The sequence below is a fragment of the Rhodamnia argentea genome, chromosome 10 (assembly GCF_020921035.1).
Source record: "Rhodamnia argentea isolate NSW1041297 chromosome 10, ASM2092103v1, whole genome shotgun sequence".
NCBI lineage: Eukaryota > Viridiplantae > Streptophyta > Magnoliopsida > Myrtales > Myrtaceae > Rhodamnia > Rhodamnia argentea.
Genome location: NC_063159.1, coordinates 16,510,981 through 16,535,964, shown reverse-complemented (window position 1 = coordinate 16,535,964; position 24,984 = coordinate 16,510,981). Strand labels below are relative to the sequence as shown.

Here is a 24,984-nt window from a genome sequence, read left to right as displayed (position 1 = left end):
TGATAAGTTAAAAAAGCGGTTGATAATAAAAATTGGCAGTCACTAGATTTCTGGAATAACTTGTCCGTGACTTACCAACACTTTTATAAATGTACAAACCATTTTGACAATTTGCAAATTACCAACTTTTGTTTGTCTTCCTTACCACCAATTCCTTAAGTTAACCGACTCTTCTATGAATTTAAGAATCTTTATTTGAGTGACTTACCATTAAACTACCAACTAGACTTAGCAGCTTCATTCTACATATTTGGGCAAAACGTCGGTAAGCAACTCAAATAAGAATTGGTAACGTAATTTATGAGGTAGTTTAATGTGAATAAAAAATTGGCAAGTCACGTTGATTTAAGTTGATAATCTCTAAAAGATTTTGACCCTAGAGGTGTGGCTCATGGTCATTTTTCTTTGCTCCACCCTAAAACCCTTTGACATACAACAGCTGCTACTGATAAATTGATAATCTAATAAAACATTTTACTGTGTCCAAAATTGAATGGGTGATTGGACGCTTAACTTAGATATAACAGATTTCTTGTCACAATCACACTATTTCAATTCCTTAGAAGCTTTCGACCAACAAAAAAATCCTCAGAAGCCACGCTAACGAGTCTATGGATGGAGTTTTACCCCATACAAGTAAACCGGTTAATTTAGCTAACCCGAAACTTTCGGATATTTACCCACAACAACAACAAAACACAAATGAATTTTCAAACTACGTGCTGCTAGCGGCTATAATATACAGGTTGGATGAACGAAAAGGCAATATACAACTGGCTTTAATATGTGATTAATCACAAACCCTAAAATGACAAAACCTAAAGGAAAAGTGCCAAAGAAAATTCGTGTCGAAGTCACAAAGTTATATACGAATTCCAGTTTCTAGGTGAAGTGTGTCATGGCAGATCCTTCCGATCAATTGTTTGAGTTTATGTAATTTGTCCTTCACGATTAATTTGATATGTGTGTTAATGAAGCACCCATCATCTGAGCATAGACATCTCGTGCTCTAATAGTTGTAATTTTGATATCTTATGCTGGTCGAATCGCTATTTGAATCGCCGTATGTTATGAAGATCATTTTAACGTGTTGAGGAGTAAGCCTTTCGCTAATCGACATTGCGATATCTTATCTCGTACGCTTTGTCTATGAATATAATCATTTTTAATCGGGACTTTAGATACGACCATTTGTTCCCATATGCAATTATCATCTACCCCCAAAGTCCTTTTGTGTGATCGAATGTTCTTGGTCATACTAAATGAAATCGACAAGAGTTGCTGTCACGACATGGTCCAAAACCCTAACTTGTTGAAATCAAGATGCCAGCGTAACCATCCATTTGAAAAGAGAGGCCATCGCTCTCTATCTAACTCGTCTTAATGTTACGAAGCACATTCCCTCTCAAAGCAAAGTCAATTTCCTCGAGTCATCAGTTGAAAAAAATAAAAAAACTAAAACCCTTTGTAAAGAGAAGCACACAGTACCTCAACACCTCAATTTTCTTCGCGGTCCTTTTCTGAATGATTAATAGCTAATCGTGACCTAATTAAACGGTGCACTCTTAATAATTTTGATTAGAGAAGGTAACCCTTTTGACCAGAGTGTCGCACGTGAACTAATTGCCATTTAATCAGCTAGTTCATTGTCTTTAGCCATAAAGCATCTTTAAAATAATGTCACACGTTGAGTAATTCTCATAACTGGGAACGTAACTAACATTAAAGTTCATCATTTATATACACGGGATACCTAACCATGTGCTTGAACCCCGAATTTCTAATGACCCGACAACCAAAATCTAGGAGAGCCAACTTATTTATTACATCGTTGGACTTTAGAAATATACGGGCAATGTCCTTCCACTTGTTTTATGTTTGGACCTTCTAACAGGCGATACGAATGATTTGAGCAAATGCCGATGATCGCAAGATATATCTATAGATTCTTCCATCTTAACGTACTTGTCGCACCGGTATCGTTCTATAAACAGTTCGCCTAGCATGGCGTTATAGTACAAATCACCAGCTTTTGGCCACTCATTTTTATCTGGTCTTTCTCTTTCGTCTTTGTTAGTATGGCCGGCTTGTGCGTGATGTCGAGTGTCGAAATACCCATGACACAAATCGAATTCTCGGAAAAAGCAACATGTACGGCACCCCTGATGTTCATAGCTATACTAACCGATCAAATAATTTCTGTTCAGGTTAGTATGAACTGCAACGTGGGGTTTTAACCGATGCTTTTGACCTACATGTTCATGAACGCAGAACTTACAAGATTTCAAATGGGGCTGCTCCAGTAAGTAGTAACCAACTTCTATCCCTTTCTTGCTGGAGGACACAACTGTGTGAAAATTGAGAAAACGTGCTTCCACCATTGAAATGCATGTACTGCTGAATTTCGAGGTGTGGAATCTGCTTCTTAAATACTATGTACACATTTGCAAAATGTCTTAGCACTTTTCTGTGGACTGACTTGCCGTTAAAAGAGACCTTTTCCTCATGAGTGGACTTTTCTTGAGGTGGGCCAAACCAAGGTGCCAAAGAGTAAGCTCGCGTGCTTTTCAGTTGTCATTTAGAATGGTGGTCCAAAAATACATGCGACACGAGGTATAGGTAATGCCATGGAATGAATCCCAGCAGAGGAACTCTCTCTTGACGTTGCTGATCCATGCAATCACGTGTGACCTAGGACAAATCGTGTGACCTAAAGACAAATGATATAGACTTAATCGCAGTTTGGTCATTTAACATAGACGAGGAAATCCTTCAAGCATAGCTTAGCATAACTTGATGGCTTAAGCTTTAGGATTGATAATGGTATCAAAGCCAGTTCAAACCTCAGTTTATCTATAAACTAAAACAAGTGTTCTACTATTAACACAACACCCAACTGCAAGACATCAATTGTTTTTTGTTAGCACCTGAGAAACGATGTTATAGTCGCCAAATAAGAGGTTTAATACAGACTTGTGTTATGAACCCTGGTCCATCGTACTAAAAGCTCAGGATTTACGAGCTTTGATGAGATAAGCTATGAAGATACTGGGGAGTAAAAAGAGTAATCTGTTGTCTGGACAAGATAGAAACCCTGAGCAGACAAAACAATATATTCACCATCATCCTGACGAATATCCAGCATGTAACATATCCATGTAATAGAGTCCTTCAGCAATGCTACAGGCCGAAGAAAAAGCAACCATGTGCGTGGCTGCTCCAGCAGAAATAGGCCCATGCAAAGATTCAAGATTTCCCACGACAAGACAACTTCCATCACCTGGGTACAAATGCAAGCAGCTATCTAGCATCCAAAATGGCTGAAAGCAAAGATGACTTCAGAAATCACAAAAACGGTTTCCCTGTCAAGCTAATGCCTTTACTCTTCTTGATATATCAACCGCATTAGTTACATGCACATGTTGAGCGTAGGCATGCACAGCCAAATGAGCAGAGGGAGAATGGATTTGCTAGAATGACACAACGGACTCCGAGTGGGCTGAATTTCGAAAATGAGATAGAGCAGTGTCACTTTCCTCATCCCTTTCAAAAGTAATTGGCAATCCTTGAGGTTGATTCCTGCAAGGCCAAGTAACATGAAAATAAGGTTCAAACATTCTACAAGAAAAGCAAATAAAAGCACATGCAGAAATGGGTAAGCAATCCAAGTCAAGTCCTTGGCAAGCAAACTTTCCAGGAGAAAATGGCAGGTGCATAAATTATCAGCACAACAAATAAATTTGAAACTCAATGCTCCATGCAGTTCCAAAACATATTGCTGCAGTTGATGTCTAGGCCAAACATATTCATCTTGCTGTTTATATTTCAACAAATCCACATCAAATTGCCAAAAGCAGAACAGGCTACACTTCTACCACACATGTTGCCATTAAAGACGACCAAAATCCAGAGCATTGCAACCTTCTTCCAGTCCAAGATTCTGAACTCATTTGTTTTCCTTATCCCTTTTGTGCCTTACTTAGCTTTCAAGGTAAGGGTGTGCAAATGCAGTTTTAATTTCTCTGTATTGAGTCACTACTTAAGCAAATACCTATAAATCATGCCAGTTTTTAAAATATCACCAGGTCAAGATAAAACTAAATGTGTCGATACCTTTGAGAGATAGAACTTTCCTCAGACAACGCCTTTTCCAACCTTTCCTCAAATGGCGTTGCGTGCCAACTCACTTTTTGATCCTGGGGGAACAACAGACTGATTGTCTCAAGGAAAAAGTTTCGACTTAGAGTCACAAAGGAACAGCAGGGCCACAAAGAGATACCTCCTTATACTTGTTAGTTGAATTAGGGATCCCATTACCATCCCACCACTTTGGCAAGGTTTGAGTTTCGTTTTCATTCCAATGTGCAGCGACAAGACCAATGATTGGCCTATCACCAGGAGTACTACAAAATTGGGATTTTTTGCTAGCTACAGCCCTAAATTTGTGATCATCATCGTCCCATTTGTTCTGAGGTGGTTTCAACCAGGAAGATAAGCTTGTTTCCACTTTTGATTCTTTTCTTGCAGAAGTTTCTTCGATGTGCATTTCAGATTTTTCCCTTGTGCTTCCAGGTTGCTCAGAAGTGTCTTTCAACTCATCTAAAAGTAGGTTACAGTTACACTCCCCATCCATTAGTGACTTCCACTGTGAGGTGCTCTGTACAGGATTTAGAACTGAATGCACATACTCTGACCTAATACGTGCATTTTGAGGCAATAATGTCTCCATGTATGCAGGAAAAACTGTTCCAGGAGTCTGCATTTCCTCTGTTAGCTTCATTGGTGTTGGATGAGGCCCAGCATTTGATGTATTCTGAATACCAGGTGATTCAGATTCTTCAACACTCTGGCTTGCCATTTCAGATGTTGAATCTCTGGACCAAGACCCATCAACGTCACATTCAAAACGCACTGACTTGTTCCTACACTGAGCATTCAGAGCGGAATTGGAGGGTGAAAGTGCAGTTGCGATACTATCATTCTGTCTCTTATGAGCCTCGCTAGTTGTTTGAACTCTGAATGCCCGACTGCCCTCACTGGAGCTAATGGAAGAAGTTCCCGTGTTCTGGTTGTCTAACATACAGCTGCAAATTGCAATAGCAGAAAGGAATAAGTTCCTATTTTCTTGCCTCCAGAGTCCTGATCTGATTATCAAGCATAGTATGGTCAGATTCTTTATAGAGCATCTAACCTGCTAGCTGTATGCTCAGCAGAATTTGAACCTTCTCCATACTTGTCAGAAAGTCTTAGAGGTGTTGGGGACAACTCAAGTTCCTTATTAAGCTCTAGCTGAAGCCTCTCAATGGATGAAACTGGAAGCCACGAGTGAAACTTTGAATTTTCAGAATCTCTACCTTCAGTTGATGAAGCCATTGGCCAGTTAGATGCTTTCCGAATTTCATTAGGGGTTTCCTGTAATGTTCCGCATGCTTTAAGGAACTTCCCCTGTTAAAGAGAATAGTGAATGTCGCAGAACCTCCAAACTGTCGAATATCAAGCCAAGTACTCTAAAGTATAGAATATGAATGATTTTAATTATGGAGACTGCATCCTCTATGATGTGAACATTGCTTCTTTTCGTGTAACTACAAACACAGTAATAAACAATATTCAGTAGAATTAATTAGCTCTGACCCCAAGAAATTACCTATCAACCTTCTTAAGCTAGTTAATGATCTTCACTAAATATGCTTCGTTAGAACCCAAAAATATGTCGGTCCTGGGACAACGTAAGCTTGAACTGGTCAAAAACTAAATTCAAAGATAGCAACGATAAAAGTCATTTGAAATCCTCTAACTCTCAATGAAAAAGAAGAGGTAGATTCCCACTGGAAGTGGAAGGCTAAAGCAAGTAACCATAAGACCCTGTTAACAAATGCATTGCCCTCTTCTCACTTCAGTAAGTTACATTGTCTGGCAGAAGTATGCCAAGTCCAAGGCCCGAGAGACGAAACTATCATCGTTAAGGATTGCATTTCTCAATAACCTCACTCTACTTCAACAATCTCAATGGTGCCGAAAAATTTCTCTTTCCCTTATTGCTGATCAGTGTATAAGTACAACTTCAAGGAATGTTTCTCTTTCCAATGTGTATATAGTCTAGTGAGCTTTGAACTCAAGTGAAATATCCTCTCAGCAGAAAATGAGTTCTGGTTTGAAAAAAAAAAAATGTAGAATGTGCACAGAAACTATAAGAGAGAAAAAGGAACAAAGTGGTGATAACAATTGCAAACATTTTCTTTTCTTTTGTTGACACTAATGGTGTGGCTTATGGAGATATGAAAGCCCCCACATCATGTATTTGACAATTCAAATGCATCCAGACCCCGAATCTCACAAACTACCAAAAAACTTCTGGACATTTGGGGGAGTTTCCCCACTAGATTTTCCACGCCTTCTAACCATAAAAATTTATCCCTTTGAAATTTTAACTATTCTTGATGACTCAAATGTTAACATTTGTGTTCATTGAAAGACTTAATGTCATCAATGCCAGACGAAGTCAAATACTAACTGTTAAAAGCAAAAGCCAAAAGTCACAACCACTCCATCCAAACCCAAACTACATCTCCATTTTGCAAAGAAGTAAGACTGCAAAAAGGCTGGAAAAGAGAAGTTCCAGAACTACAAGGTGAAGCAGTCATTGTCAGCTTAGCACTTCAAAGCAGATTGACATTTGCCACAACATCTTTGACAGTAACTACAGACAACAGTCAGGCAGCTATTTTGACAGTGTAATTAGTATACGGTTTCCGAATCAGCCGTTTTCTCCCAAATTTTCCAGTTATATCTAATGAACACTTCTTCGCTAGAAGTTCCAGAGACACATATGCAAACACAAATGAAGATCGTGGGAAAGAATACCTCATCTCTGAGCTCCTTGCTGATAAGTGGAGATCCATAAACAAGACTTTCACCGTCCTTGCAAGGAGAGTCCTCATTTCCTTGTCCAAATAAATAAGCCAAGTTATTGTCGCTTCATCCTTGAACCAATTCAAAAGTTCACCAAAAAGAGAAAACTTACCATCAGACAGAAATAGAGCTTGTAAGGGGTTCCGAGATACAACTGCTTCCTGGGTGGGATGCACAAAAGAAGATGACAGTGAGCTTTAAATCAAACAGAATCTGCTGTTGCTGCCAAAATGCAGTAAATGACAAATGTCAAACACACAGGGAGTTGACTATCTCCAGCATTCTTCATAAAATAGATAACAATTAATGACTACTGCACAAACTGAATTTTGACCTGACAGGAAGAATGAGTTAGATCGGCAAACGATGAAGCCAGTGTCACCCAGCTATCTTAATCAAAAGCGACAATAAACATTAGAGAAATGGAAAGGAAAATAAAGAGCAACATGAATTGTCCGACTTATTCTGAGAAAACTAGGAATGTAGAAGAGGTGGATGTCTCGCTCCCACTCATCCACTTCAAAATCTTCTCACGACAGCATGGAATTCGCTAATCTAATCCACTGGCAAGATTCGTTGCTTCCGTATAACCATAAATTTGAGAAAACTACTCACAAGCAACACTCCTAGCACGAATAACGCATCAAAAGAATTCTCCTCCCAGTCGACTATGGAACTCGCTAAGAGCTTACGGGGGGTTTCTGGTAGCGAATGGAGCGAGGGAGCTGGGCGCGATCGTCGTCCTCCTTCACGCGGAAGCAAGTGAAGAAGCAGCCCATCCCCTGTGGAAATCGATCTCGGAGAATTCAGAAAGCCAAATCTGCTCGGAAACCCTAACCTCAAACGTTCGTAGCATTAGAGAGAGAGAGAGAGAGAGAGAGAGAGGGGGTCGTCGCTTCGAATTTGAACGAAGGGGACGAGGGAAATGATTGTGGGCCGCCTGCAAATGGGATTTATTGAATATCGTCAACGTACGCGACGATTCCGGCGGTGATGGATACGCGCCACTTCGCCCTTTGCCAGACAAATCTTTTGCATGTCCAATCGAATTTAATGAAATTCCCACTATAACTCCTGTGGAAAATCCTAAATCGATATCTCGTAACACATTTATCCCGTGTCAATGTTGATCGCATAAAATTTAAGGGTGCGCATGATAACATTTTTTAAAGTAGATTTCTGCTTTAGAAATGCTTCTAGAGCGGAAATCCATTTGATAAAAATTTTTACTTTTGAAGGAAATTTTCACTTTTGAAGTGAATTTTCACTTTTGAAATTATTTTTCCCCTAATTTGAAAAGTTTAAAAAAAGTAACTTCTCTAACTCAAGAAGTATTTTTCGCCTTACCCTCACTCTCTTTTCGATCATACCCACATTCGCCAACTTCCGTTGTCGCGAACCGTCGTCGACCACCACCTACCGCCGACCTCCACCGGCCTCCGGCCACGACAACCGCCGACCATCACCCGCCCCCGCCCACCGCAGACCTCCGTTGGTCGCCACCCGCAGATCGCCCCCAGTAGCCAACCATCGCCTATCTCCGCCAACCGCCGCCGACCACCACCAATTGTCAAGCTTTGCCCACCGCCAACCTTCGCCAACCGCGATTGCCACCAACAACCGATCCTTGTCGACCGCCGCCGCCGAGTCACCGTCTTCGGCAACCGGAGTAAAAAATAAATAATAAATTTTTATTAATAAAAATTATTTTTGAATAAATTTAAAAAAGTTCAAAAATGAAGTAAAAATTTTTCAGCCGCCGATAATAATTTTTCATAGAATAATTTTGTGTTAATAATGTTTTAGAAGTAAAAATTTTCAACCGTTACCAAATGAATTTCCCTAATCAGAAATAACTTATGGAGTAAAAGTAGAAAAATCAAATTTTGCTTTTAAGGAGAAGTAGAAAAATCAACTTCTGACTAAAAGTAGAAAAATTAACTTCCGGCCATAAGTTGATTTATGAAACAAAAGTGTTACCATACGCACCCCACCCCAAATGGCCCAAATCAACTTCAAATTTATGTGCGTTAACAAACGTGAATATTTTCATATCAATTCAATCATTCCTTACAGCATGTACTTGTTAATTTTGTGACAAGTGTGCTAGCCGGACGGAAAATCAAATTAGCGGTTGTAGAACCGATTTGAAATCAATAGTATTACTCTTAAATTTTGATGTTGCATCTCTAGCTCTACAGTCTATGAGTTATCCTAACACTGGCCACAGTTGGCACGTTCATCATAAGTTTGTAACTTTTTAACCACATATAAATTAAATTACCCTATGATTAAGGTTAGTAAGAGACCGTGCACCGTCATTTAGTACTATGATTCAAGGCTTCAAGCTCTTGAGTCTTGAGCTCATCCTTGAGAGCCCACGAGATAAAAACAATTGTTGTAAGCCCATTGGGCAATCTGCGAGATTGAGATGAACGATTCCATTAATGGGCCTATCATTGTTCAGCTCGTTTAAATTGCATAAGTTGTGAATGGGACGGTAAGATTCAAGACATTTTTACATTTCATCGTTGTTGGGAGTAAGCGGCACAAGTCTGATACATTCATCCGAAAAGAGAGCGGACAATTTCGTCTATAGTAAAATAGAAACAAATGGAAAAAAGATAAAAAAAGAAGATAAGAAATAATCTTAAATTAAGAGTGGGATCCTCAAAGGATAATATAGTCAATTCAATCTATAATAGGCTGTCAAGAGCCAATAATGGAGTGAAAATAGCGCGAGCCTACATGAGCCAGAAAAATTATCATATTCGATATAGACGATCTTTGATTTGTGTAAGAGGTGCAAATGGGCATGGTGGGTTTAGGAAGATGGCTAGACTAAATAGATCAATTCTAACTTATTTTAAGTCGGATCAGGAAGCTTGGCCCCAAAAAAGAAAAGGCTCGGACCGAAATTACTCATTCTCATATTTCAGACGTTAACGTGTTCTTACTTAAAATTCATTATTTTCGATTAAAAAAAATCGTTCATCTCAACTTTAACATGGCATAATTTTTTGTGAAACATATTTATAGGTTCATAGGTAATTTAATATATGTATGAATTTATTATCGTTACTTAAAATTAAATGAATCGACTCTTAACTTTTTTTAGCTGGATCAGTAAGCCACGCCCAAAAAATGAAAAGGCTCGAACCGAAATTACTCATTCTCATTTTTCAAACTCTAATGTGAACTTACTTAAAAATCATTATTTTCCATTAAAAAAATTGTTCATGTCAACTTTAACACGGCACAGTTTTATATGAAACATATGTATAGGTTCATAGCTAATTTCATAGGGAAAGTGTTCAAAATTCCTAAACATATTGTATTAGTGCCTATTTAATCATAAAGATTGTTTTATGCCAATTTAGTCCTAAACCTTTTGCATTGGTACCAATTCAGTCCAAAATCTTTTGAATTGATGCCAATTAAGTTCTAAACCTTTTTCGGATTCAATTAGCATCAATAAAAGATTTACGAATGAATTGATGCAAATATAAAAGGTTTAGGACCAAATTGACTTAAAAAAATGTAAGACTAAATTGGCACAAATGCAATAGGTTTGAGATTTTTTTTTTTACATTTTTCACAATTTCATATATGTATGAATTTATTAAGGTTACTTAAAATTAATTGAATCAACTCTAACTTTTTTTAGCCGGATCAATTAGTTTGGCCCAGAAAATGAAAAGGCTCGGTCTGAAATTACTCATTCTCATATTTCAAAGTCTAACGTAAACTTACTTAAAATTCTTTATCTTCCATTGAAAAAAATGTTCATCTCAACTTTAACACGGCATACTTTTTTGTGAAACATATTTATAGATTCATAGCTAATTTCATATATGTATGAATTTATTAAGGTAACTTAAAATTAACTGAATCGTTTTTGAATTTTCGAATTTTCTTTCTAATTTCAAGTATGATTTTTTTTTTTTGTTTTTTGGTTTTACACATTTTAGGGCCAGTCCGGACAAATTCAAACCCAAGCATCTCAGGCCTGAAAACCCCAAACCGGCCCGAATGAAATAATTAAGACCCATCATGTCTCCCGCACAGACCTTTACGAGCCAGCTTAATCTGAGCCGCTCAATACGCGAGCCCCACCCACAACTTTGGAGGGCTACGATTGACTTGGACGATGACACTCAACTAAATTTTCATATCACTGATATATAAATCATAAAGCAACTCTTAACTGAATGAAATTTGATCGAGACAGTCGCAATGCCGTCTTTCGCTTCTGCGGTCGCTATCGACGGGCCAGCAAGAGGCGCGTCCCGTCTCTGCGGTCTGGCCACTCCTTTTGCCCTCGCGTCGTCTCGCTTCCCGCCGTGAAGGGGCGTCGGCCGCAGCAGAAACGCCACCGCCATGCTGGTGGTGAGGGCGATCACGCCGACTAAGTATGAGGGCACGCGCGAGGGAGAGGCGCCTGGCAGAGATGATAGAGGAGAAGGTGAGGGAGGCAAGGAAGGTATGCGAAGGGGACGAAAGATCCGACGCGTGCAAGGTGGTGTGTGGGACAGGGTGGAACGGAGGGAGGCCGGTGAGCCCGTCGATGGCAGGCTTGGCCTTGTGGATGAGCCAGTCGACTGCCTTGTTGGGGGTGGTTGAAGCCAAGGCGGTCCTGGACATCCTAGAAATGGATGGCAGTGTAGGCCAAGAGGCCGACGCGGCGGTCCTGGGGGCCCTCGGCCGTGTGCACCTTGCTGTGGCGGCCTGAACCGGAGGACTTGGCCACTGCCACTGCCTTGGACTTGGACTCTCTCTTCTCCGGACACGGTCTTCATTGCTTCCATCCGATGGTACCTGGGGTTGAAGAGGTTATTTGCGGGCGCTGTCTATCCGGTTATAAAGCAAGTGATTTCCTGGAAAATATAATAGAACTGCTCGAGTCCTGGAAACTAACACTCATAAACTTTAATTGCAATTTGCAGTTTTTGTTGTCATGAAACTGCTCTAGTCCTCCCTTACCCAAAAAAAAAAAACTGCTCTAGTCCTGGAAACTAGCACCAACGTTAATGGCAAATTGCAGGTCTTGTTGTCATGAAGCCCTAGTTATCTTCTTCCCAAAATTGCTACACCATCTAACGATTGAGCATCACAAACTGAGAAGATACCCACAAAATCAAGTAGAAGCAAAAAAAAAAGTTTTCAAATGAAATCATCAACCAGCAATGAGAAAATCGAATAGCGCGAGAAAAACGCTTTCAAATTAAATCATCAACCCATCTCTGAGTGTGCTTGATTCACCATCACACTTGCAACAGCCCAGGGCTGAGCTAGAAGGGCCAGGACTTCATGCACAGTTCATTGAATAATGACTCCATTCTATCCGTGTGCGTCTTAAAATAGTATTTACTCGCATAATCCGGATGTATCGAGACTACGATACGACAGAAAAGGGGATCACAATCAAGATCATACATTTCTCCCGTGGTTGGTAAAATGAGGCGATGCAATGTGTTCTTCAAGCCATGAGTCGAGCACGATTCAAGACTCCCGAGCAGAATAATGAATGCAATGACTGTATAACGTCTCCACGAAACGAATCTCATCAGTTCAAAAAATAATGTGGGGTACAAGAGATACAACACTTCATGGAATCGAGCTAGAGGGAATTGTTCGGAGTTTGCGGTTGAAACAACGAATGGTCCTTTGACCTTCATTTGATTCCGACGGTCGGCATAGATCTCATGAGATTGGATAAAGCAACAAGCAGCAAGGGATTGGTTGAATAGAACAGATGCGAATGGGAATAACTTTGATCAAAGACTTTGAATTTTTTTTTTTAGATGAAAAGAAAAGCATCGTTTTTCTAGTTTTTGAGCTCTATTTGTTCGTTTAGCTTGCCTGAATTTAGGAGTGAAATATCCTGCTATGAGTAGATGGGAATCTGACTTAAGCTGGAGTAGCGGTGATTTGAGCTTTCGATGGGTTAATCCCGGTTTCCATCTTTGAACTTTGAGGTAATAACCAGCGCGGGAGAAATTATTGGAATTCTATGAAAGTCTCGGGAGCCAGGACTTACCGATCTTCCCCTTAGGCTTTGTAAATGGTAAAAGAGAGAAGGCTCCAAAGGATGAAGAATTCTTCGGTTGATTTGGTGGTAAGTTAGCCGAACTCCAACTCTAACGGCTGAGCTAGGCGCATTCTCTATCAGTCAGATTGGTTTGACACCACTTTTGCAGCTTCCTGAACCTCGCGAAGACGAAAAGGCGTAAGCATAGGCTAGCCTGAAATGTGACTTTCTTTTAATTCTAACTTATTTATAAAGAAGTTAGATGGCCTCAACGCCAGGCCTTTTCTTTTTTATATTTCCTCTTTCGCACTTTGAATTATTCTATAGCTTTTGATCATGGCATTGGAATCTTGGGTACAGCAAAAACTAAGACCCCTTACTACCGGATCAAGAGGAGATCCCGTGTTTGAATCCGAGAAGGAGAGTCCAACTAGTCTTGATATGAGTATCCATATGAAAGAAGGGTCCATAGGATCGAATCCGATTCACTTTCTTCTCTCAATCATGCCTTACATTTCGAGTTCTTAAACAAGCTCAATTTTAGAATAAAGAATCAAGTTTTTACCTTTGCTTGCTGAACTGGAAAGGAGAAAGTCAAAACTCTAGTGGCCACAAGACAAGAATCATCAAATCATAGCCTAGTTCCTTTGTACTCGAGGGATGAGTATTGCCAACGATGAGACTGTCACAGCTTGAGAATATGCTCTGGCACTTTCATTTCGGAAGGGGGCTCTTCTCTTGAATTTATATCTAAACCGGGAAAACAAGTTATGGGTCACCCTTTTCGGCTAATGCTCGCAGGTTGGTGCGATGTATTCCACTAGTTGACTCAAGACTTGATTATTGGTATATCCAATGGTTCGGAAATTCCATGTTAGGTGCACCTATCAGAATTGGAACAGACCAATTACCAAATCCTTTGGCTGAACGCCTATGCTTTGCTAGCTATGGAAGATGAATGATGATTTTATCTTAATGGAACTCCAACAATCTAGTTTGAAGGCTGGTATAACTTATATTTACCAGACTACCGACGGATCTAGGTGGGGCCCTTGGAGAATAGAATAGCAATTTGCTTTTATTCCCCTTAAAAAAAGAAAGATAAATGGAGACAACATTGATCTCTATAGACAATTTTCCTTTCCAGGGCCCTGGTTTGGATTCGCCTTCCTGGTCTTCCTTTTGAATGATGGGAGCAAGATTGAATAGAATCTTTCCAAGATTTTCCATTGAAACAAAAGAAAGATAAAGGTCAAAAATGACATCACCGAGGCACCGGTTAGAATACCTTCTCGGCCCGGAGAATCGCTATAGCTGTACATATCATATCATCAACGATTCTTCTTGAATAACCTGGATTCTCCCGTCAAGAGTCACTTTGAAAATCTTATCTAAACTCTTTCGACTGAATATGATAGACTATAAAACAACAGAAATAGCGGAAGCCTGGGATAGCAATTTATTTGCTCAAGCAATAAGAGGATCTCCCCTTATTAATATTAAATTAAAGGATTTTTTACCGCTATGAACCGGACGGGGCACTCGACAAAAGGGGAGCACGCAGAGCAAGTACGGGCCCGCTTCGCTTTCCCTCCGTAGAAAACTGGTTCTAAATGGCATACCAAATTCTATTGGTTTGGTGCTTGCTACCAAGACGATTTCTTTATGCGGTACAAAGGCTAGGGCAGCTGAGGCGGGGGGTTCTCGCCTTCGGGAGACCTTTTCGATCTGCTCTAGGCTAAGCTTAATGGGACAGTCCGTTTTTCTTTTTCAATTTGAATTGAATTCAAAATCGGCGTGGCAGGGGAAAAAAAAAGAGGCCCACTACTAGAGGAGAGTGATTTAGCTGCTAACAAGTGCAGGTTGTTCATGAAATGACGCAAGAAAAGCTTTGAACCAGAACTATTCACAGAAGGAAAGAAAAGAAATGATTCCTATTCTAGGCGCGGGTAAACCTTATTATGACCATCCCTCATTGGATGTCCGCGAATTCCATTATCAAGAAGGCTCCTATGCCGCTAGCTATGCCCTGCTTGGTCCCCCGGCATGGTGAAGGTTCCGTAGCGCGCCACATTAAAGCTCGAGCAAACGACAGGAAGTTCACCGGCCAAAGGAGGGATGCCTTCAACCTTCCTCCCAGTCAACGTCGTCGTCGTCGTCCTCACCCGACTCACCTGCTCAGACAGTCAAGTCACCGACCTTACAACTTTCACTTGTATTTCCTGTGTTGACACAAAAAAAGAAAAGAAAAGAAAGGTTTAAATTCACCATATATAGGTTTCTCAACAAAATTCAAATCGTCTAAAATTTGATCACAATCACTACACAAAACTATGGGAAACCAGCAAGTGAAGACATTCTCCATAAAGCATGCAGATCTACCAGTCATAATCATGAACCGGAAATACGGCATGATTTGCATGGACCAATTACTTGGCTTACAGAAGGTATCGACTCGACTTGATATCAGTTTAACCTAAATTAGTTTTCTTATGTAGCTCGAAAGGAGCAGCTATCTTGTTTCCGTACATTAGATGCTTGACCCCATCAGTAGCCTATGAAGGTAGAGAAAGTGAAAGAATGATGGGCCAACCACTCACCTGCATAGTGAGCCTCTTCCCAAACATCATCCTCGGGATCACGTTTAGCCTTCACGCCCACTTGACGGGGGGAAGATGTATCAGAATGACCATCTGCGATATCCGAATCAGATGGCTGCAGTTGCTTCTTTGCAGATTCTTCCAGTTCCTGCTGTTTCTTGAGGAGAGCAGCATAGGATGCTTTTCTATACTCATCCTGGATACAGATGGTCGGGTTCAACACTGTCTTAAGTACAACGACAACTAGTGTAATACTGCAAAACGTAATGGGCGATTCAAAAACGCACAAACCTGTAAGCTCTTCTTATCATCACTGTGGACAGTAGATTTCTTGTCATCTGACAACTGGGAGGACATCGAAGTACTCTCCATCTTTGATTCCTCCCCAACCTCTCCACGCTGTTCTTTTCTAAGGTTCGTTCCTTGTTTAATCATCCACGGTGGTAAAACTTTCACGGTTGCGGTAGCCATTTCAGAGTTGACATCCTCTTCCTTCCCCTCAAGACCAGCAAAGGAAACTTCAACCTGCCGAGTTCAGTCCATAAGTCGTAATACGAACAATTGCATTGAGCTAGAGAAGTACAAAAAAAAAAACAAAAGCACGTACGTTTAATCTTCTATACTATCACCATAATTCAGTCGCATGCAGATCCAGTTAGATAAAAAGTAGGCAATACTGAGAGGCATGGATTAGATATGACGAATTTTGTAAGTAAAGTAAGAACTAGATTGCTTAAAAATAGAGAACAACAATTTGATGAGATACACGGGCATAACCAGAAGCTTACGCCAAAAACAGTGACCAAAAATTAGATTCCACATGAGATGTAGCCAAAGAAAAGGCAAAAGGTGTTCGGGTGGTGAGTTAACTAATACATGCTTATCGAAGATATCTATTCTCAGTCATACTTTTAAGCAGGCCAAGTTCTGAACTACACAATTGGGTTGGTAAATGAGGTCCTACTTCAAAGTCTCTAATATGTTTAACAAGTGTTAATAAGAGGCCAAGCACTGAATATCAATTATCAGTCAGAGACAGACCGGTGTAACAATTTGGGGCCAAAGGCACGTGACTAAGATAGCTCAGAGCTGCAGCTAAAAAAGACGACAACTACATGCTCTGAGAGCGCATTTTCAATGTCGGAAAAGGAAAAAAGCACCGAGAAGTTAACAACCTCCGTGTCACCAAGAAAATGCATTGGCGTTCCACCATATCCTCTAGCCACGAGCTTGCAAGGAAGCCCCTGAAATTCTTGGATATTGCGGAAAAGTCGGTGGAAGAATAAATTTTTGCTGCTTTTGCCCTTGGATTCTGTTAATTTTGTCCCTGCGATTGTTATATTAGACAACTTTCGGGGTGATTAAAATTTACACTTTTAATAGGACTCTGGATGGGTTTGGTTCAGCATTCCCAAGAGACTTTTAGCCTTCAAAGCCTATTGGGAGAATGCTGAAGCATTTGGTTTAACTTTAAGTCAGCATTTGATCAAATGTTGGCCTTGAGAAAGTTGAAAGCCCAATGCTGGTCCTTACCAATATTGGGCTTTTAGCATTTGGCTAAATGCTAAACGCCGGCATGAGAACCATTTTGATTTTCTGATTATGTACCCTGGAACAAAAAAAGATGAGAAACCTGTTTGGTAACGTAAATTATTTTGATTCCGATTTTGTTCCCAAAATCAGCTTTAGAGAATCGAATCAAAATCGCTTTTAGAGCAAAATCCAAAACAAAAAAAAAATTTTGGTTCCGAAAAAGAATCACTTTTGAGAATCACAAAAGAGAATGAACTCTCACATCTCTCATTTTTCTCTTTGAGTTCTCTCGTCACTTTTCCTTCAACCTAAAAAAAATAAAATAAAAAAGTTTGAAAAAAATTGGAAAATTTTTAAAAAATCTCAAAAAATTTAGAAATTCCTTAAAAATAGAAGAAGCTTAGATTAGGCTAGTTTGACCTCATTTTCATAAATTTGGACCTAAATTTCCTATATTTCACTCTTCCGCAAAAAATGTCGTAGAAGATGAGAGGATCCAACATATGGATGATAACATATATATTCATACTCGTACATCACAAAATGTGATCATCTAGATGTGGAGTTGAAGCCAAACACCCACTTCGATTTAGGATAGAAGCTGCAAAATGATAGTGAAAGACTTGTACTTTGTATCAAGGAGGATAATTTAGGTTTTTTTTTTTGTCAGTGGATAATTTGGTTATTTGGTCGCTATGTTTGTTTGTATTTTAGACAACACAATATTTAAAGAAAAAAATGAGTTCTTAATATGAGAACTGTCCAATGCTTCAATCAAACTTCAAACGTCATGTATTAAAATTTATGTTTCATTTTATGACATGCAAAAAAAAAAAAAATGTATTTTAAATTATTTTAGTGTGCATTGGAAAATTAGTCTTCAATTAGGATGAAATTTTACAAAGTAACTACATAGTTATTTGACTTAAATGAAAAAAAATTAGGAAGAGAAATAGTTTTTCGAAACGGAAATCTTGTGCAATTATTAAACGCGTTTCTATTTCAGGAACAAAAATTTTGGGCGCTTATCAAATGTTTTCTGATTCTCTAAAACTCATCCAGGAATAGAATCAGAAAAATTCATTTTAATCAGAATCAATTTTCTAAAACAGAATGGTTACCATGCGCAGCCTTAAGAGATTTTTTTCCTTCCAAAACTAACCTCATTAATTCCCTATATTTTCAATTTTGCCCCCTTTTTATCTGTTTATCTACTTCACAGGTCCGGTAATTGGTAATTTTTTCATTAAAAATTAAAAAATTACTTTCAAAGCCCCTTTGGAATGTTGTTTTTACCAAACACCATTCAACCCTAAGCCCATTTTCAAATGAGATTTTACCAAACGCAATTAACATTTTCGTAAACCCCTTTAGGTTGAAGGCATTTGCATTTCCCTAAGCTCATTTCAAATGCTAAACCAAACCCACCAGGAAAAATTTCAAAAAGGGTCCAAAGTGCTTTCATTTTATCAAATAAAGGCCCGAAGTATCATCATTGTCTCAAATAAAGATCTGAAGTGAATATTGTTTCAAATAATGACATTAATGGCCCGCATGGTAACACTTCGCTTTCAAAAATTAATTTCCGCCAATAAGTTGATTTTTCTACTTTTATTCCACTTTATTCGAAATTATTTCGGATCGTAGAAATTCGTTTGGTAAAAGTTGAAAATTTTTACTTCTGAAATATTATCAACACAAAACATTTTATGAAAAATATTTTCGATGGCAAAAAAATTTCTACTTCATTTTTGAACTTTTAAATTTATTTAAAAATAGTTTTTATTATTAAAATAATATTTAGTTTTAAAAATAAAAATTATTTATTTATTTTTTACTCCGGCGACCGGTGCGGTGGTTGATGGTTGGCTGCAGGGGGCTACGGTTGGCGACGATCGCGATTGGCGAAGATTGGCAATTAGCAATAATCGCGGCAATCGAAGGTTGGCAGGGGGCGATGGTTGATGGGCGAAGCGGCAATGGCAGACCGGGCGGGGTGCGGTGGTTGGCTACGGGGACGGTCGCGAAGGTCTATAGTGGGTGGGGGTTGGCGGTGGTTGGCGGTGGTCGTGGGCGGTGGCCGGCGACGGTCCACGGCAACGGAGGTTGGCGGAGGTGGGCATGATCGAAAAGAGGGTGAGGCGAGAAGTACTTCTTTAAGTTGGAGAATCTATTTTTTTAAACTTCTCAAATTGGGGGAAAAACAACTTCAAAAATAAAAATTCATGAAAATTTCTTTCATAAGTAAAAATTTTAAGAAAACGGATTTTTGTTTCAGAAGTTAAATTATCAAACGGATTTCCGCTTCTGACGCACTTCTCGCGCAAATCCACTTCCATAAGTATTATCGTGCGCACCCTAAGTGACCTTATCAATCTCTACTTACTCATCGGTAGTAGAGGTATTCTAGTCATCTAGCATTTTTTATTTATGTTTTTCTTTTTTCAGTTTTCCAAAAACTTTTAAAAAAATTAAAAGTAACAAAAAGGAAAAAGAAAGAAAGAGAGAGATACAGGCGGGGTCGCCGGCCCCCGTTGACTACAAGAGCATCGGCACAAGGCTGATTATGAAAAGGGTTCGTGACGCAGTCCTGACCATGTTTTATTATAATATAGCTATAAGGAAAGGGTGTTGGTGTTCTTCGCCAATGAATGTGCTGGGACACGTTATTTTATCGAATTCCCCTCTCACTAAGAACGAGTGGCAAAACGTGAACCTTCCAGACACACCCTAAATAGACATCCTCACGTTACGTGTTTATTGTGTCTATCTACTGCATGAACAAATGAATCGGATATTTGTTATATATACCGAGTCGTAAAAATACGTGGAATTTGGATCAATCCCATTCCGGACTTAATTCGACTGACCAGAACCCGCCTCGTCTATCAAATGATCTCGTTGCCAGGGGTAATCAGGTTCCGAGGATGGGGTCGAGATGGCCACCATGTCGGTATAGTCCGAGATGCTGTCTTGCAAGCTTAACAAGAGGTGCGAAGTGCTGAAAGTCATGGAAGGTTTTGGTTCCCGAGGCGATGGGCACTTTGGCCTTGCCCATCAACATCTAGACCATGGTCCTCATCGCGGGCCGGGCATATAGAGGCCCCACCTGGCTCGAAACTAAATGCCCCAACTCTACGAGTCGGGTGGGGGCCTTAGCTTGCTATAAACGCCGAGCCCTGAAGGAGTGATGCTGCTCAGCGAGGTTTTTTTTTTTTTTTTGGGGGGGTCAGAACTCCATGAGTTGTTGAAGAGCCGCAAGATGTAAAGCTCGTCGATACTTCGGGGATAAGTACACTATAAGTGCCATAACTTTTGTATGACGTTCACTTGAGTGCCATAATTTTCAAAACGTTCACTTAAGTGTCATAACTTTCAAAAATCGTTCACTTGAGTGCCATGTTGACGTGGATGCCGGAAAAGCCGACGTGACAAAGAAAAAGCTGACGTGACATGTCGGAAAGTTGACGTGGCTGGAAGGAAACGATGACGTGGCATGCCTAAAAGCCGACGTGGCACGTCGAAAAAGTTGTTGTAGCACTCAAGTGAACGATTTTGACTAGGAAGAAAAATTATGGATAGTGATGATACACTTTTTTTGATTTCTCCAAAAGAATTTGGAGCCAGAAACGTTGGTAAAAATTGACTTATGCAAGATTTTTAACTTCCGGTTTAACTCAAGATTTTTGCCAACTTTGAGAAGCAATTTTTTACTTCTCACCTTAGAATGACTTTTTGATACGCCGCTCCACCCATCGCCGGCGCCGACACTCAAGTGAACGATTTTTGAAAAAAATTTTTTGTTATAAAGACACTTATGAAGTAGAAAAAAAAAACACTTTTGCTAAAAAGAATTATAAATCACTTCTGCAAGAAGTGTTATCATGAACGCTAGTGAACGTTCAAAGTTATGACACTCATAATATATAATTATGGCACTCATAATATACTTATCCCTTAGATACCGAAACTCGAAAGGGATGGAACCGGTAAGATTGTTGATGGACAGATCGAGCTTCGTCAGGTTCTTCAAGCCGGCAAGCTCGTTGATTCCGGAAAAGGTAAAGTAATTCCAAGCCCGATATACCTCCAAACTCGACCGGCATCTCCCCCGTCAGGAAATTCTCCGAGAAATCTATTTCTTCAGATACATCAGGTTGCTGAGCTATCTCGGCATTCCGCCCACAAGATTGTTCTCGTAAAGAGCAAGAGTCTCTAAAACAGAATATTTTTTTGAAAAATTAACTCTTATATTACTTATAAAGATAAATAAATTAAAAACATATTTATTATTTACTCAAATATTTAGACGTAACTTATTGCCGATCATGAAAATATCTTATGAACATATACACAAACATTTAGACGTAAATCATTGCCCATAATAAAAATATCTTTCATTGACTAATTAATTTCAAAGGATATATGCGATCTTTTTTAGGAAAATATTTTTCAAATCAATCATTTTTCGGGAAACAAACAAACGTAGCCTTTATGGACTTAGGCTGTGCAATTTTCTTTCGCACTAAATTTGGGACTTTGCACTTTTACGGTGCCTTTATCCTAGAAAAAAATAAATAATTAACAAAATATTTTTTTAAAAAATCATAGCCTCTATCATTTAAAAAATATTGAATGAAAAATATTTGTATCGTTCATAAAAAATATCTAAATATATATTGGTTTCGATAACAAAATATTTTTATCGACTAACTATTTCGAGAGAAACAAATGATCATTTTTAAGGAAAATGCAAATGACGAAAATACCGTCGGTCATGCCATTCTTTGAGAAAATGAGGATGCTTCCGACCCTTATTTGAAATTTTTCATTTTCTAAATTACCTATTTTTTGTAAAACAAATAAGACCTTATTAAAGAATTTGGAGAATCGGTCATATAAATGTAGGCACGTATATATGCCACACGCACGTCATGACAATGGACGTGAACGATGTAAAGAAATAAGTTAGAAGGCCCATAAACAAATAAATTAATCTCTTGTTTTTCAAATTGCAAGAATTCAACTACTACCATCTTATCTTAAAATCTAGTCCGATAAAGTATATCCGAACCGTGGAATCAAATGATAGTTGTGGTTTAATAAATTGGTGTTACGGGTGCAATGTAGCCTAGTCGAGCTTGATCTTGTTGAGTCGATATAGTGCTGCCAAGATTGAGCAAAACTTGATTCGCAAACTAAGGGCTCAAAAACCCGACTCGAACTGGACGGGTATCAAAGCTTTCGGTTTGAGCTCGATCTGGATATAAAATCCAGATAGTCGAGCTCGACACCATTGCAGCGGAGCTAAATAAGAACTTGAGCTCGAGTTTAATAATCTTGAACGTTTTCCCCGGTCGGAGATGGATGTAGGAATGTGCAGCAAGGCACTTTATGAACTTGCGTATATGTTCCCCAAGTTGGGCATTTCCTCTATTAGCTAGACCGGTTTGCAAATATGCATTTTGAATATCAAGTAGTATTTGCGTCTTTCAAAACTGATGAAAATTCCATTAAAACTCAACAGTATCCGAAAAAAGAAGAAGAAATAATCATAGGTCCGCCCGTATAACTCTTTTAATTTCTTATAAAAGACTTTGTACTCCGGACATGTTAAATAAATGGCTTGCGCTATTTTGACCCTCTTATTAGTTCTTGACACCTCATATCACATTAGACTGACCATATTATCCCTTGTGGGTTGCGCTCTTGTATAAGATTATTTCTTAACTTTTTTTTCTTATTCTTTCTTTTTTCAATTTTTACTAAAAGAAAAGTTTACTCACGTCCTTTCCAAAAACTTTTTTTTACCCGAGTTGCTCCTTCCACACACATTACATTTTGACGTTTCCTTCTTATTTGTCGTCTTTTCTATAATTATAATCTAAGCAAGCACTAACCATATACTAGAGTAAATAAATGTTATTTTTATTCGCCAATTGTTTATTTAATCTCTTTAAATTATTCTCATGATCACGAATTTTTCAACTTAAATTTTTGGATCAAATTTAAGAGAATTTACTCAAAAAGGAAATGTTATAGTTGGTGTATGCATTATACACAATGTACTCATAGATTACCTCTTACTTGTGCTTAATTTATTTTTTCAATAATAATTTCATAATACAAAAAATACAAAAATATACAAGTTATTAATGGAATACTTAGCTTTTTCTGTCAGAAACACAATAATTAGTTAGCTATCTACAAAATAAACTATTTTTTGAAAAATAGCTACGTTGATTTTTTTTTTCAAATGGAGAAAGAAAAGGCAAAAAGAAAATAAAGAAAAAACAAAGGCAAGAATTAGTCTTAAATCAAGAGTGCACCCCATATTTAACTTTAATAAATGTTACTAAATGCTATATGAGAGGAGTATGGAAGTTAAATGGATTTAAAGACAAACCCATTTTATAAACAACCCACATATATTTAGACTTGCAACTCAAACCCATTAACAGTCCATTTATTAAAACTCCACTAAGCCATACTTGACCCATTTCATGCAGTGTTTTTTTTTTTTTTTTTTAAATTTCTAATTTTTTATTTTTTTTCTTTGTTTTACTTTTTTTTTTTTCCAACGAAGTTTGGTGAACGCTAGTGGACCCTCGTTGACACCAGACGAGTTCACATCTGGAGCATCGTTGTGCCGGAGCCATATTTGGAGGTTGTCCATGCAGTGTTTTTTGTTTTTTTAATTTTTAATTTTTCTTTCTTTGTTTTACTTTTTTTATTTCCAATGAAGTTTGGTGAGCGCTAGCGGACCCTCGTTGACACCAGATGAGTCCACATCTGGAGCATCGTTGTGCCAGAGCCGGATTTGGAGGTTGTCTTGGAGGTTGTCTATGGCCGTGAGCCTTGATGGCGAGGAGTCTAGTGTCCACATTTGGAGCATCGTTGTGCCAGAGCTAGATTTGGAGGTTGTCCATAGTGTGCTTTGACGGCAAGGTTTATATTGCATGAATATGGGTTAAAACATATTAAATGGGTCAATTTGGGTATGACCATTTTCAATCTGACTCAACCCACCTGTTTGACAGGTCTAATTTGGGCTCATATTCACTCAAAAGATTAAGCAAATTGAGATATGTTAATCGCTTCACACCATATCAATTTTTCCGATGTGGGATTTATCATATTATATAATGACTCAATGAGGTTCCCCCTATTTACTTCCCATTGTTTTAGTGCTTAGGTTTTGGATGGGCACAAATCGTCACAAGCTAATTCCGTGGATATGCGGCATAAATTAAGTTACGAGAATCGTGGGTATAGCTAATTCCATATCCTTAATGCAGAATACATATTTTGCGATGACGAGTGTAGATGCCTGGTCTTGGATACGAGAGTCTATGTACAGAAAGCTTTTCCATTCAAAGTTTGATAGGTGAAGTCTAGTACGAAACTAAATAATAGAATCGCACTACATTAGTTGGTCGCTGTTTATGTAGAACTCGTGTCAGATCTAGAGCCAAGGAGCATAACAATTGAAATGGATAGTTCTAGAGCCATTTAATTTTTGACCCACTAAAGACGAGCTTTGAAAAGATTTTGTATTATGGCACTTCCAATTCAATATGAGAAATTTTTCAAACAAATCATTTTATCTATGATTTGAAATGAAACATTCTTGAAAAGTGAGAGTAAAAAAAAAAAAAAGCCATTTCATTCCAAACATATGGTTTTTTTAACCCAAACCACAATCTAAACTGCATCCAATATGTACGATTTCAACACGAATGCGATTTATATATATCGATAACCATAGAAAAGAAAAAATAAATAAAAATTATATAAAAAAATGAGTAATAGGAGGTGAAATTGTGAAAAAAGAAAACTTGAAGAGAAAAATGTGTAATGTATCAATAATCACATATGTCAATCTACACAAATTTTTTTTTAGAGAAG

At 38.6% G+C, this 24,984-nt stretch overlaps 2 protein-coding genes across 4 annotated transcripts; both read right to left on the bottom strand.

The window, feature by feature from the left end:
• Positions 1–3,095: 3,095 nt before the first annotated feature.
• Positions 3,096–7,800, bottom strand: LOC115732816 (protein JASON). Of its 3 annotated transcripts, XM_030663517.2 has the most exons (8): positions 7,605–7,800; positions 7,025–7,085; positions 6,865–6,944; positions 5,192–5,445; positions 4,983–5,084; positions 4,280–4,937; positions 4,114–4,196; positions 3,096–3,579 (listed from the first exon to the last, which is right to left on the bottom strand). In XM_030663517.2, the coding sequence occupies exons 1-8, from the start codon at positions 7,689–7,691 to the stop codon at positions 3,471–3,473; spliced, it is 1,434 nt and encodes a 477-aa protein (XP_030519377.1). In that variant the 5' UTR covers positions 7,692–7,800; the 3' UTR covers positions 3,096–3,470. The 3 variants fall into 3 exon arrangements, with proteins under 3 accessions (XP_030519377.1, XP_030519366.1, XP_030519372.1); XM_030663506.2 differs by having other exon boundaries at positions 4,280–5,084; positions 7,605–7,799; XM_030663512.2 differs by having other exon boundaries at positions 4,280–5,084; positions 7,025–7,073; positions 7,605–7,797.
• A 7,238-nt stretch (positions 7,801–15,038) lies between these two features.
• Positions 15,039–16,770, bottom strand: LOC115729698. The gene is made up of 4 exons (XM_048271037.1): positions 16,719–16,770; positions 15,835–16,068; positions 15,544–15,739; positions 15,039–15,165 (listed from the first exon to the last, which is right to left on the bottom strand). The coding sequence occupies exons 1-4, from the start codon at positions 16,740–16,742 to the stop codon at positions 15,122–15,124; spliced, it is 498 nt and encodes a 165-aa protein (XP_048126994.1). The 5' UTR covers positions 16,743–16,770; the 3' UTR covers positions 15,039–15,121.
• Positions 16,771–24,984: the final 8,214 nt, after the last annotated feature.